Source organism: Gigantopelta aegis, chromosome 10, assembly GCF_016097555.1.
Source record: "Gigantopelta aegis isolate Gae_Host chromosome 10, Gae_host_genome, whole genome shotgun sequence".
Taxonomy (NCBI): domain Eukaryota; kingdom Metazoa; phylum Mollusca; class Gastropoda; order Neomphalida; family Peltospiridae; genus Gigantopelta; species Gigantopelta aegis.
The window spans coordinates 26,816,078-26,834,682 of record NC_054708.1 but is presented as its reverse complement, the minus strand read 5'-3'; the positions used below and the strand labels follow the sequence as shown (position 1 = coordinate 26,834,682).

Below are 18,605 nucleotides of genomic sequence, written 5' to 3'. Positions count from 1 at the left end.
TACGAAGCCCATCGATCCAGTCAGTTATGATAAAAACTGTACCTAGCTGTAGCTTTTAGTTAAAGTTGCAATCTCGTCATACTCATAGCTGTAGCTTTAAGTTAAAGCTGTAATCGCGTCATACTCATAACTGTAGTTTTAAGTTAAAGCTGCAATCTCGCCATACTCATAGTTGTAGCTTTAAGTTAAAGTTGCAATCGCGTCATAGCTGTAGCTTTAAGTTAAAGCGGCAATCTCGTCTAAAACAAAATACAAACACAACTACAGTTTTAAAAAACCTGTGTGTTTTCATTGTCAACGTATACATGCTCAAATAATGCTTTCATATGATAAAAAAAAACCGTTTGCTCTGCTTAACAACACCACTAGAGCACATTGATTTATTAATCATCGGCTATTAGATGTCAAACATTTGGTAATTTTGACATAGTCTTAGAGAGGAAACCCGCTACATTTTTCCATTAGTGGCAAGGGATCTTTTATATGCATCATCCCACAAACAGGATACTACATACCACGACCTTTGATATACCAGCCGTGGTGCACTGGCATCATTTTATAAAAGACATGTATTTTTCAATGATATCATAATCTAATTTATTCATGATATACCAGTCGTGGTATACTGTCTGGAACGAGAAATAGCCTAATGTGTCCATTGATGGGAATCGATCCCTGACCGACCGCGCATTAAGCGAGCGTTTCACCACTGAGTTACGTCACACATCCTCTCCCTGGTAGGGGGGTGGGGGTGGGGTGTTGTTTAACTGACTTGCAAAGAACATATTTCCTAGGGGCGTGACTTAGCCCAGTGGTAAAGCGCTCGTTTGGTGCGCAGTTGGTGTGGGCTATTTCTTGTTCCAGCCAGTGCACCACGACTGGTATATCAAAGGTCGTAGTATGTGCTATCTTGTCTGTGGGATGGTGCATATAAATGATCACTTTGCTACTAATGGAAAAAAGGTAGTAGGTTTCCTCTATAAGACTATATGTCAAAATTAACAAATGTTTGATATCCAGTAGCCGATGATCAATAAATATATTTGATGTAGTGGTGTCATTAAACAAAATATTTGTTTTCCCTCCCAGTAGTATACCAGAAATCTAATTCACATTTCATTTCAATATATTTTCGAGCTTATATCCAATTGAGGTTCAAGTACGCTGTCCTGGACAAATACCTCAGCTATCTGTACTGTCTGTCCAGGACGGTGGGTTAGTTGTTCGTGGTTATCTAATTCACAGAGCTCCCTTAAGCTCTCTTAAACAAAATCGCAGCATCATTGCAAGTCTTTCATGCACTGCACTGCGAGATCACAAAGCTGCGAGAATTTAGTTAAGATGGGACCCAGCTGCCAAAAATCCAAATAGGGGATATAAGCTGAGAGTTCGTTTTGTATAGGAACTTGGGTAGCAAACGCGTGTAAGAGAGGTGGTGCAAACGCTGTCCGCTGGGCGAACTTTATAAGTCCAGTAGACATAGGTAACTATATTTTACTGCTCTGTAGTAACTGAAAGGTATTTTGTTGTGGCATTCAAGTATTATGATTATGTTTATTCTTGTTTTGCTTAGTGGGGGAAGGACAGCTGGTAATCTAAGTCAGACCGACTAAAGTAAACTGTAAGCGTCGCTTACCCAAACAATATATAGAGAGAGGTTTATAATTCTCTCTATAGGTGGTAATCCTAGTATCATGACCTGGTAAATTATAGGCCCTCTGAATATTGGATGTAGGGAAGACTGAAGATAATAATTAATTATCTCAATAGGTAGTAATCCTAGTATCATGACCTGGTAAATGGTAGGTCCTCTGAATATTAGGTGTAGGGAAGACTGAAGATAATAATTAATTATATCTATAGGTGGTAATCCTAGTATCATGATCTGGTAAATTATAGGTCCTCTGAATACTGGATGTAGGGAAGACTGAAGATAATAATTAATTATATCTATAGGTGGTAATCCTAGTATCATGATCTGGTAAATTATAGGTCCTCTGAATACTGGATGTAGGGAAGACTGAAGATAATAATTAATTATATCTATAGGTGGTAATCCTAGTATCATGATCTGGTAAATTATAGGTCCTCTGAATACTGGATGTAGGGAAGACTGAAGATAATAATTAATTATCTCTATAGGTAGTAATCCTAGTACCATGACCTGGTAAATTGTAGGTCCTCTGAATATTAGATGTAGGGAAGACTGAAGATAATAATTAATTATCTCTATATGTGGTAATCCTAGTATCATGACCTGGTAAATTATAGGTCCTCTGAATACTGGATGTAGGGAAGACTGAAGATAATAATTAATTATATCTATAGGTGGTAATCCTAGTATCATGACATGGTAAATGGTAGGTCCTCTGAATATTGGATGTAGAGAAGACTGAGTATAATGATTCATTATTCTACGGTTGGGTGATGTTTCAACTGTGAGGGGTAGCTATATCCCAAATTGTCAAGTGATTAAGTTTACGTGTGGTGCTCAGCCTAGAGGTGGTATGACACTGGTTTTAACAAGCCATTAAGTGCTGTAACACTTACCTAGTATTATATAATACATATTTGAAACTAAACTGGTGTTGTTGTCTTTCTAGTGAATTTAACGTTGGTTAATAGTAAATATAAATATATATACGATCCTGTTCCCTGAATACCCCTAGAGCCAGCCACTCGGGTAGAAACCTACCCGATACAGGGAGATCTATTTGTATAGGTTGGGATATTTGGAGAAATACTATTACACCCACTGCGTGTTTCTGATTCTGTTACCGGGGAACTAAGTGGTGGGAGCAGTTGCCGGTAACGGCGTTAGAACCTCCGTGACAGTGACCATTCACTCTTCTGCCCAGTCAGAGATAGTATTCATGGCATCCTGTATCCTGATGTTTGCGGTGTTGATTTGTTCAGAGGATGTCCATATTGCCAGATCATCTGCATGGATGGCTTTTGATATGTATACTGAGAGGTGGTCTACAGTGTCATCTATGAAGATGATAAAGAGTGTTGGCGAGATGACCCCTCCCTGCGGGACTCCCTCTCTGAGTTTCACTAGATTGCGTGTGTGTCTTTCTAGTTTTACTCTGGCCGTTCTCTGAAATAGGTAGCTTTTTATCCAGCCATACATTCTTCCACAAATCTTTTTTTTGAGAAGCTTTAAAAGCAGGCCATCCTTTCATACCTCGTCAAAAGCCTTGGTAAGGTCAACAAATACAGCTAGAGTTTTCTTCTTTCCCTGGTATCCATTTTCGATCTCTTGGGTCAGGTAAGCTATTTGGTCCTCTGTGCTACGATTTTTTCTAAAACCGTATTGTGTCTGGTTGATAAGCTCATTTGTTTCAAAATGGAACTGAAGTCGCTTATTTACCATCCTTTCCATAGTCTTTCCAAGGCAGCTAAGGAGGCTAATGGGTCTGTAGCTGGTTTTAGAGTGCCTGTTTTTCCCCCTTCTTTAGAGTAGTACATACCACGGCCTTTGATATACCAGTCGTGGTGCATTGGCTGGAATGAGAAATAGCCCAGTGGGCCCACCGACAGGGATCGATCCCACACCGACCGCTGCATCGAGCGAGCACTGTAGCACTGAACTACGTCCCGCCCCCTTCTGTGCCAGAATGATATAGCGATGTTTGAAATCTGCATACAATTAGCAACAACCGTGGTATGTACTATTCTTTCTGTGGGATGGTGCATATAAAAGATCCCTTATTACTAATGAAAAAAAGCAAACATGTAGCGGTTTTCCTCTCTAAGACTATGTAAAAATTACCAAATGTTTGACATCCAATAGCCGATGCTTAATAAAATTAATAAATGTGCTCCAGTGGTCATTAAACAAAATAAATTTTAACTTTGTTAATTCTATCTCTCAAAAATATCGATGATTAATAAATCAATGTGCTCTAGTGGTGTCGTTAACAAAAGGCAAGCACACACGTTCACCTGCACACGCTACTGTATAAACACCGTTATCTGGATCTGGAGAGGGGGTTCGATAATGAACCTTGCGGACCTTTAATTTGTCCCTGGATACAATTATGAATAGCCTGCACTGTAAAAAGAAAAAGAAAGAATGGATTAACATCAGCTTAAATTTGATGTACTGACCCCCCCCCCCCCTCCCCAAAGCCTTCGACCCTGGTTAAAATAGTATGGTATTATGGATTTGAGGTCGAAATCTTCGCACTTTATGCTAGGGCGACTCAGGAAGTGGAAGTGGGCGGAATGAATGCTTTTGTTGTTTTGGTTGGAAACTATATAAAAGTTGGATTGAGGTGAAAATTACCACCAGTGCGTAGTTAGTGAACGAACTTGTTATCTGATCAGTTTTGGTGTGAAATGTTAACATGGGGTAGGGTGGAGGTGAGGTCGTAGTCGTCACAAAGCTATGGTCTGAACTAGTGGCGGAATGGTGGAAGAGGGTGGGGGTAAAAATGCGAAAAAGTGACCTCTTTCTAGCTGTTATCTCGTCACAGTGTTGAGTCAATGTCACGTAGTATGTGTAAATCTGGAACTGGCCCTGGCCTGTGGCTCTAATTATTTTACACCGCCGTCCCCCACCCCGGTAATTTAGGCTTGGTACGGTCCTGTATTAGTTACAACAGTTATTTTGTAGTGTATCTCCAGCATCTGCTTCAAAATTATTAAATTACCGTACTGTTAGATTCCATGTGTAATTTTACCACTCATTCACGATGCAGGCTACGCTTAGCTTAGCCCGAGTACTCTGACTGTAAGAGCTAGACGGACATTTGGACATTAAATACGCTCTCAAATGTCCGTCTAGTTCTCTTACAGTCAGAGTACTCGGGCTACGCTTAGCTGACCACGATTAGTAAAGCTATATTAGTATTACTGGAACGAACTACACACGCATGACACATTGTCACGAGTTCAGTTTTGCTTTGTCATAAGGAATCATTTCTTGCTTCGACAGTTCTTGCATTGATCAACAGGTTGTTTTCTCAGCATGCACATTGATTTTATCTGAAGCCTAGAGTGAACAGTTTATAAAGTTGTTTTAAAATTGTTTTACCATTTAAAATTAGTGTTTACTAACATAGATGCACTTGACAACTTGGTAGGCATTGGTATGTACTTTGTTGATAATTATTATAATTTTCAGTCCTGCATATATAATTAATTATAATATAGTTGTTGCTGACATTTATTATTATTATTTTTTTTTCCATTTAATTTCAACATATTTTCCTGCTTATATCTAATTAAGGTTCAAGCACACAGTCCTGGGCACACAGCTATCTGGGCTGTCTGTTCAGGACAGTGGGTTAGTTGTTAGTGGTTAGTGAGAGAGAAGAGGTGTAGTGATCTTAACCCTACCCACTGAGTCATTTAACTGTGCTGTGGGTGGGAGCCGGTACTGGGACACCACCAGGCTGGGGTTTTTTGGGTTTTTTGTTTGTTTTTTTAGTTATGTCCTCCTAGAAAGCATATGTGAAATAGAGGGGAGATGATGATGTTTACACATTTTTAAAGGTTTTTATAGGATAAAAATATTGTGGGCCTCAAGTTTGCACTGGGGGCACAGCTCTCACCCCTCCTGGTTCCTATGCACCTGAAAGTTAATAATGCTAAGAAGGCAGAGATTTACTGGGTAGGTACCATATTGTTTTTGTCAAATAATTAATTAAATAATTTTGACTTAAATATTTAAAGTAGTATCAAATTCAACAGTGCCATCAAAGTATATTATATATTAATGTTATCCCCACCCACCCTAGATACGATAACGTAGCGCTGATATGATCAAGGTCTCGAGAGACGTAGACGGAAGTTTCCGTTACAATACCGTATCTACACCCACCCTACCCTTAAAAATGTAGAACTGCACCTTATACGGTATTTGAGTGGGATTGATAAACAAGACTCCACGTGGGCCATTTTAGAATTACATGCCCTAATGCAAAATATGGGCATCTCAATACCAGCCCCCTCCCACCTGCCTGTAATGTTTTTGTTATGCTATGGCCAATCATCCCTGTCTACAATTAGGCAAGGCTCTTGTCACACCCCCTCCTATTGCTAGTAAATTTTATGGCTACTGTTTATTTTTTTTATAAATCCGAGAACTGCACAACCCCCAGCTCCCCCACTTCACAAAATACAAAGACAAACTTTGTTACAAAAGGAGGTTCGTTCTCACTCTCTGCCCCCCCCCCCCCCCCTCCACTCACCCCTCTGGTAATGTGCAAGGGTGGCACAGTGTAAAAAATAGTGGTACGACTCAAGGTTGGCAGACTCTTTTATTTCAAATTCTCCTGTGAAGGACATTTTCACAGATACAACAAATATAATCATTAAAAAAAAGAAGTGATATGGATATGCCATACCTCTTTAAAATGTGGTATGGCCATGACTTACCTTTTTGAAAAGTGCATCTGCGCCACCCATTTTTGGTGCTAACAACCCTTATATCTTGTCAAATAAAAATCTACAGTAGTTCTGCAATGTCATGTATATGTAGTTTATCTCTACGTCAACATCGTTCATCAGTCTCTTATCATTATTGTGTACAGAATGTCAGTTGTTTTTGTGTTTGCTGAAGTATAATCTCTGTTGGTAAACAGAACGTTTCATATCTAAAGTTGTATATCTCCCATGACTCGAAGCTAAGGCTAAAAACAAAATATAGTCACCTCTAGTCAGATAAAAGTTCTAGGGAAGGACTTTCCTTTGGTACTGTCACTAACCCTAAGCCTAACCTTAGTTCATCAAAATAAACGTCTCTGGCACAATATTTATTATTGTGATGTTTATTGCTGAGCCGTAACGGAGGTCCAATAAATGTCAAAATGTAAAAAAACGGACCATTGATGTTTACCTTGGTGAACTAACTCTAACCCTAACTCTATTTATTATAAGTATTTATATAATGTTCTTTATATGTGACAGTGCCAAAGGAAAGTCCTGCCATGGGTATATACAATGTATAATGTTTTTTTTATATTTTCCTCATCTGCCTTTTCACATTTTCCATATATAGCTAAGGGGCTCTATATTATTTCAACGTTTAACTGCAACTGTTTTAAAAACAATCCCTGTAACTCACTCAGAGTTCAACAGAACCTCTTTTTAGAGAGATGGTATGTCATATTATTATTATTTAAGGCTTGATATAGAAAGTAACATATATAGCCTGCTGTTATTTTTTTAAAATAGCAGGCTAAAAAATATATATCCTGCGAAGAAAATATATGGCCTATTGAAAATAAGACAGCATATGATATGGGGAGGCGTTGGGATGTATTGTGTGAACAGTTAAAACCTCTGAGATGTATTTTAGAGCATGATGAAATTAATATAGAACAGAATCATGAATAAAATAGAAGATGAGATCATTGAAAAATACATGTCTTTTTTAAAATGATGCCATTGCATAAGCTATATATTAATATTAATATATTAATATAAAAGATCCCTTGCTACTAATGGAAAAATGTAGCAGGTTTCCTTTCAAAAACTGTCAGAATTACCAAATGTTTGACATTCAATAGCTGATGATTAAAAAAAAGAAATCAATGTGCTCTAGTGGTGTCGTTAAACAAAACAAACTTTTTAAAATGACCTGCAGTTGTTTTGATAGTTTTAGTAGGTGAATTTCTGTTTCATCTACCAGGTATAAAAAACAGACGGCTTTTCACTTTTCGCTATTTCGAGCCCTGCCAACTCACATGAGGCTAGATAGAATTTTGATTTTGTCTGTTATTCCATAGTCCATAGGCATAGCTGCATTGTGTTTACCAAGATAAGTAACTAGGTTAGTAAGTCCGATTAAAGGCCAATCTTATGTTGTCCAGTATGTAAAATCGCCTAGTCATTTCAGGCAGCTAGTCCGTCAATTCGGGTGCAAGGGTTTTATTTAAAGTCATGTCTAGGTGAGTTTTACTGGATGTCAGGTTATCATTTTAACAGAATTGCAGACTTTTATTTTAATCAAATTGTAGATTTGATTTTAATATAATAATTGTAATTTTACTATAAATATGTATGTAATTAGACATATATCTGTATGTTTAAGATTATCAAATTAATTAATAAAATTGTAGTTTTACTATGGTATGTATGTACACATATTCATATATATACATGTACCGGTATATGTTTTAGATAATAATTTTTATGAAATTGTAAATTAGAATTTTTATACAATCTGAATCTAAGTTTATATGTAGATATAATTTGAATAGAAATGTTAGCATTTAAAAAAATATATCAAAAATTGAAGATTATTATTTTAATAAAATATTGTTGGGTCAGGGTTAGGGTTACTAAACTCATACCCTTACTACTACTTCTTAGTATTTTAATAAAATATTGTTGGGTCAGGGTTAGGGTTACTAAACTCATTCCCTTACTACTACTTCTTAGTATTTTAATAAAATATTGTTGGGTCAGGGTTAGGGTTACTAAACTCATTCCCTTACTACTACTTCTTAGTATTTTAATAAAATATTGTTGGGTCAGGGTTAGGGTTACTAAACTCATTCCCTTACTACTACTTCTTAGTATTTTAATAAAATATTGTTGGGTCAGGGTTAGGGTTACTAAACTCATTCCCTTACTACTACTTCTTAGTATTTTTAATAAAATATTGTTGGGTCAGGGTTAGGGTTACTAAACTCATACCCTTACTACTACTTCTTAGTATTTTAATAAAATATTGTTGGGTCAGGGTTAGGGTTACTAAACTCATTCCCTTACTACTACTTCTTAGTATTTTAATAAAATATTGTTGGGTCAGGGTTAGGGTTACTAAACTCATTCCCTTACTACTACTTCTTAGTATTTCTGTTTCTGATGAGTATTTTATAGTGTTTATTTTACTGATAACATGTGCATTATTCAATTACCAGCTTAATAAAATTGTTACTTCACTACACATGATAATATGAAGTTCATGTATGTTTTATTATTTCATATCATGATACCATTTTCAGGGATGAAAATTAGCCACCTTTCAGCAGAATTCTCCCTTTTTGGCGTGCAAAAAGAAAAGAAAAGAATAATAAAGGAGAATGTCCTCAGCTGAAAAATATTTCAGCCTTTTATGACATGGGCAGCTTTTGTCTCTGCATTTTAGTAAATAGTTGCTACATGTATATTTCAAATTACCATTTTAATAAAAATTATAGGTTTACCACAATTCATATTTATGACCTTGTGGTTTTACTATGAAAAACTAAACTAAAAAGTTAAAACCCATTTTTTTTTAAATTCTGACATGCCCAAACTTTAAGACATCAGTGATGAAGTTTGTTTGTTTTTTGTTTATCGATGCCACTAGAGTACATTGATTTTTATCTTATCATTGGCTATTGGACGTCAAACATATGGTCATTCTGACACTGTTTTAAGAGGAAACCCGCTGTCGCCATATAGGCTACTCTTTTATGACAGGCAGCAAGGGATCTTTTATTTGCACTTTCCACAGGCAGGATAGCACAAACCATGGCCTTTGTTGAACCAGTTATGGATCACTGATCAGTGCAAGTGGTTTACACCTACCCACTGAGCCTTGCGGAGCACTCACTCAGAGTTTGGAGTCGGTATCTGGATTAAAAATCCCATGCCTCGACTGGGATCCGAACCCAGTACCTACCAGCCTGTAGACCGATGGCCTAACCACGATGGCATCGAGGCTGGTCAGTGATGATGTAACGGGGCTTAAACTAGGGCTTGAAATAGGCTACAGGACGTTTTTCAACAGACAATAATCTCATATCTGCTATTTAACTCATGATTCTACAGTAAAACCTCTCAAAACCGGACCCTCTGTAAACCAGAATTCCCTCAAAATCAGACATTTTTCCTGGTCCCTTTTTAAATATCTGTGCACAAGAGAACCTCTCTAAACTGGATACATTAAAAAACCCGGACGTTGTGCTTGGTCCCGAGGGTGTCCGATTTAGAGGGGTTTCACTGTATTTTATTTTAATTCTATAACTCTCTAAAATACACCTCGAATGTCCTGATTTTAATTCTATAACTCTCTAAAATACATCTCGAATGTCATGATTTTAATTCTATAACTCTCTAAAATACACCTCGAATGTCCTGATTTTAATTCTATAACTCTCTAAAATACACCTTGAATGTCCTGATTTTAATTCTATAACTCTCTAAAATACACCTCGAATGTCCTGATTTTAATTCTATAACTCTCTAAAATACATCTCGAATGTCCTGATTTTCACATGCTATCCCAAACCCTCCCATTACCATGTCCTGTTTTATTTCCAACAGGCCATATTTTTTCTTAGTAGGACATATTTCTTTTGGCCTGCTGTTAACAACAACAACAACAACAACAACAAGGCCTTATTTTAATTTATATTTAATTTTTCATTTCAACTTATTTTTGTACTTATATCCAGTTACGGTTCAAGCATGCTCTTCTAGGCACATATCTCAGTTATCTGGGCTGTCTGTCCAGTTGTTAGTGAGAGAGAAGAAGGAGTAGTGGTCTTACACCTACCCATTGAGTCGTTAAAACTAGCTCTGGGTGGGAGCCTGTACCGGGCTGTGAACCGTGTACCTACCAGGCTTCTGTCTGATAGCTTAACCACGACACCACCGAGGCCGGTTACTATTTCAACAAGTTCTACTGTAGGTGAAGCAATGATTATAATATCATACTAGCACCTGTAGCCAGCAATGGATGCTACACTATATACATGTATATAGATATGGACAGACAAAATACAGACTGGCACATTAATATTGATGGTCATTGTTATTTTCTGTGACAAAGAATGTTGCTAGCTCATGGTCTTTTAAATTAATTACTCCTTGAATATATCACATGTTTAAAGGGACTGTACATCCTGAGTTTGCAGCCATTGTTAAGATGTTTATGATTAACAGTCATTTTAGCAACTAAAATTATATACATTGTATTAAATACATTTTCTTGTTTAGAATACTTGTATATGTCCAGTGTATTTGCAGTCTTGTGCTAATGTTTGTAGAAGTCATTTTTCATTTTGCTTCATGATATACTCTTCAAAAGAAGAAACGCAAAACCACATTGTCGTAACATTTGGAGAATTGATTTAATTATTGAATGGTGAGTCCGATAATTACCAAATGTTGCAGGATTGTTCACAATTCACTCTAGTCCATTGTGAGTAAGTGATAGGACACACCACCAAGGTCAAGGTCATCTGGAGTCAATACCGGGTGTGGCCTCCGCATGTGTTGACAACTGCCTGGCACCGCCTGCCCATTGAAGCAACCAGAGTACGGATGACGTCCCGGGGGATGGTGGCCCACTCGGCCTGCAAGGCTGCTGCCAGCTCGGGCAGGGTCTGGGGCTGTGGTTGTCGCTGTCGGAGACGTCGGTCCAACTCGTCCCATAGATGCTCAATTGGGTTCAAATCCAGTGATATCGATGGCCAAGGAAGGACATTAATGTTGTTGTTCTGTAGGAAAGCCGTTGTGAGACGTGCTGTGTGAGGCCTGGCGTTGTCATGTTGGAACACTGCGTTGGCGTTGGCCATAACTGGAACGATGTGTTGCCCGGAGGATCTGGTCAATGTAGCCCTGTGCATTCAGGTTGCCCTGCACGTGGACCAGGTCAGTTCTGCCAGTGTGTGAGATGGCTGCCCACACCATGACACTACCCCCGCCGAATCTGTCCACTTCCTGCACGCAGTTTGCCGCATAACGTTCACCACGACGCCTATACACGCGACATCTTCCGTCATGACGTCGGAGCAGAAATCGGGACTCGTCACTGAACCACACCTGTCTCCATCACAGTTGAGGCCATTGTCGATGAATCTGGCACCACTGCAGTCGGAGTCGACGGTGTTGTGGTGTTAAGATGACACCTCGAACTGGATGTCTGGCACGAATTCCTACCTCACGTAGGCGGTTCCGTACGGTCTGGTCGGATATCCTGCGCAAACCTGGTATTGCTGCGGCTGTGGAGGTGGCAGTAGTCAATCGTTCCCAAAGGTGGCGTACCCGGATGTAGCGGTCCTGTCCGGGGGTAGTGACCCGTGGTCGACCGGATCTAGGGAGGTTACGTGTTGATCCATGTTGCTGGTAACGGTCCCACAGATGGTGCTTGGGGACACATGGAATGCCCTGGCAACGGCCGTTCTGGATTCGCCTGCGTCTAGTCGGCCGATGGCATTGTTTCTCTGCGGTTCACTGAGACGTGGCATGTCCTGGATTGTCAACTGTCGGCCAGATACAGAGGCCAGGCAAGCGAACACCCTGCACTTTTATACTGTCGGTGTTCATGTTGCATGTGCAGACAACGCACGTGCAGTGGTGACATGGTTTGCACGTTGCTGCGTTTTTGCGAATATTCACATTTTGGAACTTTATTGTACAGTAGCTGCGTTTTATCGAATGTAACCGTGGGAATGTGTTTGGGACATGCAATGACCTTATATTCACAAAGCATGAACCGGTAGGAAACATAAAATCGGAGTTATAACCCAATTGTACCCTTTTGCGTTTCTTTTTTTGAAGAGTATATATACAGGTATATATACCTGTACATGTACAATGTATATAAATTTATTTTCGTATGTACCAAATTATTCAGGGGAGGATTATGCTTTAGGTAAGGGGGGTTTCTGAAACAATATGTAAATGTTTATAATTTGAAACAGTCATGTTTCCAGTAACATTGGGGGTTAGGGGTAGGTAGGCAGGCTTTTTTTTCAATTGTTGTGCATGAATGAGGGGACGAGAGGGTACACACATGTGGACATCAGTTTAGATCTACATGATTGGGTGGGGTTTTTTTTATGTCGGGAGGGTGTTTTCGTGCAACTGGGAAACCCCCCCCCCCCCCCATAATCCGCCCCTGTTATTGGAAGGTAAAATCTGGTTTGGGCTGCTACAAACATCAGGATGACAACAAACACGGTGTTTATACATACAGTGTTTTTTTTAAACAAGAAAATATTTTTTATTTGTAGATTTAATCATCAAAAAGGCTCTGAATGTAATGCCCATGTTGCCATGATAGTCAACTCTGAATAGTTCCTACAGTTACATTCGCAAGACTAAATTAATTTTTAAAAATGTAATGTTTTGAACAGAAACGCCCCAGTTGTTTTGGTTGAGGTGAAGAATTTCGAGAAGGAAAATGCTGACATTGACAAGACAAATAAACCACCAGAAGTAGCAACAGACGACACAAAGATGGCTGACGGTAAATTCTGTTCAACTACTTTTATACATAGATTAATGTAGTTCAACAATGCTAGGTTGAAGGCAAGTTATAGGCCTGTTAACATGTTATTAGTCTCCTAACACTCGTTAGACACCCAATAGCCGATATGTATTTTTGTGCTGGGGTGTCGTTAAACAACCATCAACCTAACACTCCATCTGGTGGGGACTATAGGTTTCATGCAGTGCAGTTAATACAGTACAGTGTGGCCCATTGTGATCTGAACAGTGCATGCTAGTTTCTACTGGTCCAACTGGTTTCCTATCTGTCCGTCTGTCCATCTGTCTCACATACAAATTTTGAGACTTTTTTTGCAATGCCTCAAGATACTGAACTGACATTTTGTGTATAGCATTATCATGTACTACTACAGATCAAGGTTGAATTTCATGGTGAATTATACCTTTTTGACAGAGTTATGACCCTTGAACTTAGGAAATACAAAAATTAGTTTTCCCCAAGTTGTTTTTGCAATGCCTCAAGATTGAGAGATGGAATTTTGTATATATGAAGAGTTCAGGTGCAAAACGCGATATATCCATTTTTAATTTTCAGTAAAAATGGGGTTTTTAATTGGCGTATATCACATTTTGATAAACAAAAACGGGATTTACCCACTACAATTTCATACGGATCAATCACGTTTTGCAGCAAAACAGCGGGCCTACGATTAGCCCTTACTGACATACAATAATGGCTTTAACTAAAAACTAGATACAAAATGGTTTATATCGCGTTTTGCGCCTGAACTCTTCATATATAGCTTTATCATGTATAGTTACAGAGTTGTAGTCGTTGGCGACATACATGTTTATTACTTTAACTGTACTCTCAGAATGTTAGTTGTTTTTTGTTTTGTTTTGTATTTATAATTAAAAATAACTTATAATGATGTGATTTTAAAACATGTCTTCATGATTTGCTGCCTGTGTTGTGGTAAGATAGATTTTCTTTACCATGGATGGTAAAAATTTGCATTGAAACCATGGATATTTTTCTTTTGCATTATTATTAACCCAATGACAGAGAGTTGTGTACATTTAGTTTTTAATAACCTAATGAATATACTTGACAAAAAGTGTATTTGTTTTATTTTTCAGTATTAAAACTTTAATTTGATATTCCACTTCCTTGGTTATCTCCCTTGGGAAATTTGTAGATGAACTGTTTTGACCACACCAGAGACATGTTAAGGAGGACGAGAGACTGATATTGCATATTGCAGGCCACAAACTTAAGAATTTGTCTGCCACAGCAATTTGTAAAAGAATTGCAGTTGGTGAAATGGCCCACCGACGGCAATTTTGATCCTGCTTATGGCAGTTTTTAAAAAAAGTGACATTTGCAGCAAATAAACATGACTGAAAGGTTATTTTGCTGTATGTAAACATATTTCAAATATGCAAATGTTAAATATTGACAGATAATGTACACCAGGTGTATACATTTTTCAGTTGTCAGTGATGCTCTCTACCTACGGCAATTTATATCTCAACATCAGTGCTGTCATTAAGTTCAAGCCCCCGCAATTTGATAGGAGTCAATGGTACCAGTCAAATTATACATGAGTTCTCAACATCCTAAAACTGGCCACAGGATACTTAAAAGGACATTCCTGAATTTGCTGCAATTTTTAAGTTTTTATCGACTAACAGAGACTTTAACGATTGTAATTGAATATCAAATATATTTTTCTGCATAAAATATTAGTGGCTGTATATTAAACGTGTTTCTGATTGTTCTAATATTATTTACAAAATCCAGTTTAGGCTTCTTACAAATATTAAGATGACCAGAAACACAATGAATATACAGACACTGATATTCCAAACAAGAAAATATTTTTAATATGTAAGTTAAATCGTAGAAATATTTTATTAGTTGGAAACATCTTATAATGTGACAAACTCGGGAATGTCCCTTTAACTATAAGCATGTGTATTATCATATATGTATAATACAGTGAAACCTGCCAAAAGCGGATCACGCTGGGGACCTAATATTTATCAGATTTAGACAGGATCTTTTGTTTAAAGGGTCGCATTTTAGCATTTTGAAAATTCAGGACCATGAAACTTGGCCGGTTTTGACAGGATTTCCTGTTTTATTCAGGGTCCGGTGTAGACAGGTTTCACTGTACTAACTTAAAAGTGATTATCTCCCCTGTTAATTTTCAGAAGGCCGTGGTTTCATGCGGGACCTGAAGCCGTACAACATGTACGTGCTGTTTCTGCTGTTGATCACCTACCTGCTGAACCAGCTCGACCGCTACATGCTGGCCATCACGTCCAAGTCCATGGCTCAGGACGTCCATTTCGGCGACCAGGCATGCATGGTCAACACATCCTTCACGGCACCCGAAACCAAAGACATCAAGTGCAATGGGACAACTGTGGCACGGTGACTGATCCAATATATCGAGTTTTTTTCCCCTCCCATTCAGCCCTCTACATTATCTTTTCATCTAGGAGCCAGATGGCACCTATTGGTATTTTTTTTATATAGATAGTATGAAATATTTCAGTCGCCAAATGAAAAAAAATGGCTGCGTATACGACCAAATCGGTCACAATGTACTTGTAGAGGCCTGCTCCAATTGGTGCTTTCCCTAGCTTGTTTTAGCATGGTGTGGCACCATACCTCAATAGTCTAGCACCATCTTGCCTGAATCAGTGCCATGCTGCCCTGAGATTAAACAAGCCTTTTTCAATAATCAATTCTAAAATTTACCTTATAAAACACTTAGAAATGTATTATTAATTTATAAAATATGCCTGTTATATAATAAAAGACACATTGCTGCTAATGGAAAATGAAGCAGTTTTCCTCTTAGACTATAATATGTCATAATTATCAAATGTTTGACATTAGTAGTTGATGATTAACAAATCAATGTGCTCTAGTGGTGTAATTTTGTTTATCTTGTGTTACAGCTGTGATGCTATCAGCAATGTGAACGGCAGCCATGTTTGTAAGTTTGACTACAACGGCCAGGGTTGGGACTACCAAATCCTGGCGGGGCCCGTCTTCATCCTCATCTACACCTTCATGGGCATCCTCATCGGCTTCGCGGCCGACATCTACAACCGCAAGGTCTTGCTCGCCATCTGTCTCATTTTCTGGTCGGCCATGACACTTCTCACAGGATTTGTCACCCACTACTGGCAGCTAGTCATACTCCGATTTGGACTGGGTATGGGGTGAGTGCAGTAGTCGGTTTTATAATCATACATGTAGTTAGTTCATCAAGATTAACCTCTATTCCATGCACTCGAGGTTAATCTTGATGAACTAACATGTAGTATATTTGAGAGTCACTTAATCAGGACTTCTAGATTATGCTAGCCCCACTCCCATGGCTAGTGATATTCAATGTTGGGCTAGTAAATAACTACTATTGCCATGCCCGACGGCTAATGAATTTGTTAGGGTCAAATATTGCAGTTAAGTCCATTTTGTAAATACGCTCCAGCCAGTGCACCATGACTGGTACATCAAAGGCCGTGGTATGTGCTATCCTGTCTATGGGATGGTGCATATAAAAGATCCCTTGCTGCCAATCGAAAAGAGTAGCCCATGAAGTGGCGACAGCAGGTTTCCTCCTTCAATATCTGTGTGGTACTTAACCATATGTCTGACACCATATAACCATAAATAAAATGTGTTGAGTGCGTCATTAAATAAAACCTTTTGTAAATATGAATATCCTGACCCCAATGTTAATGTTTTTATGCTCTATCTCCCTCTTTAGGTGACATATCTGATTATTACTATTATTTAGTAAAATTGTATTAACTTAAAGTAAAGTTGATCTAGTGAATTTTTAATCGTGGCTAATACATTTTTTAAAATCACTGATCCCATAGCAAGTAGATTTTATAAAAATTCTAGAAGCCTTGCTTAATATAGATATCCCTGTTTGGCTTTTTCTCATTCCAGCTAGTACACCACAACTGATATATCAAAGGCCATGGTACGTGTTATCCTGCCTATGGGATGGTGCATATTAAAGATCTCTTGCTACTTCAACGTTGTATGATATCATATGATTGCCGCACTACAACATTTTCAGAGCGTTAATCAAACGAGTTCTGTGATATAAACAGAAATCGATTATGAGTAATAAATGGGTATATTAAACTCACTGCCATTTCGTATCATGTTTATGTCACTCGTGAAATAATTTTCATTGTCACTCGCTAACGCTTGTGACAGTTGAAAGTTATTTCACTCGGGACATAAACATGATACCAAATGGAAGCTCGTTTAATATCCTATAGTTATATACACATGTATTGTCAGACTAGCTCTGGGTGTGTAGAACATTTCAGCAAATTTATTCATTAAACTCTAAAAATTGCAGAAAACCCACCATCATTTTCAAGAAAATATCAATCATTACATGAAATTCTTTTGCCAAATTCAAATAAAATTCGCCAGTTGTGTTTAAAATTCGCAGTTGGTGAATGTGGCGAGTGCCAGAGCTAGTCCTGATTGTAATTGTTAATGTTTCCAGGGAAGCTGGTTGCACCCCGTTTGCAGCATCGATAATCACTGATTACTTTTCGGCGTCGCTGCGAGGGGCAGCTATGGGAGTCTACAACTGGGGGATCTACTTCGGCTACAGCATGTCGTACGCAGTCGGAAACTTCATCACGCTGGCTAACATCAATGACCAGGTGTGTTCACTTACAAATTACAATGACAACTGGTCGAGGATACGATTTTTCAGATTTTTATTCAATTTTAGCCTGTTTTGTTTTTCTTTGTTAAAACAGTTTTCACAGTTTTGATTGAATTTTATCTTTAAAAAAATGCTTAAAAATTAACTTGATTTGAGTATGGTAGAGAGGTTTTTTTAGATTTTTGTCGATCCTTTCAGTGTTTGTTTTTAAATTGGTGTTGCATTGCTGTAGGGTTGGTAAAGGAAAGAATTTGAAATGTTCTCGTTTACATACATATATCTGTAAATAGCTTATTTCATGGTACTTTGTGTTCATATGAAGATCATTTTATATTACTGCAGTCACACATCATATTCAGACAGCATAGACATGAATGCATATATAGCAGTCATTTCATATAAATTGCTTTACATAATCCAGTGTCTGCAGGTTCGTAGGAAAGATATCTGGAATGGAGAGGCACAAATATCTGGTGAAGGGCCACAGTCTCTAGTGGCGGGGTGAGGTAGGGGTGGCACAAGTCACATTTTAATTTTTATTTGTATAGAGCAAGACAAAACACATTATTTTGCCCTCAAGGGGAAGGGATGGTGTGGTATAGGAGGCTCCACTGTTTCTTATTAGCCTGGGACCTAATTCACTAAACTCTCGCAACTTTGCGATATCGCAGTGTAATGCAAGAAGACTTCAAAGAGGAT

General features: G+C 38.2%; 1 protein-coding gene across 9 annotated transcripts in view; it reads left to right on the top strand.

Annotated features, from left to right (window-relative positions):
- The window catches only part of LOC121384063 (MFS-type efflux pump MSMEG_3705-like), a 33,568-nt gene that overhangs the window by 1,212 nt on the left and 13,751 nt on the right, over positions 1 to 18,605 (top strand). The window contains exons 1-5 of one of the 9 annotated variants that reach the window (XM_041514276.1): positions 4,270 to 4,296; positions 13,089 to 13,201; positions 15,400 to 15,622; positions 16,156 to 16,422; positions 17,739 to 17,901. In XM_041514276.1, coding sequence (XP_041370210.1) covers positions 13,192 to 13,201; positions 15,400 to 15,622; positions 16,156 to 16,422; positions 17,739 to 17,901 — 663 coding nt within the window. In that variant the 5' untranslated portion in view covers positions 4,270 to 4,296; positions 13,089 to 13,191. The other 8 variants (XM_041514278.1, XM_041514280.1, XM_041514279.1 and 5 more) reach the window with 8 other exon arrangements.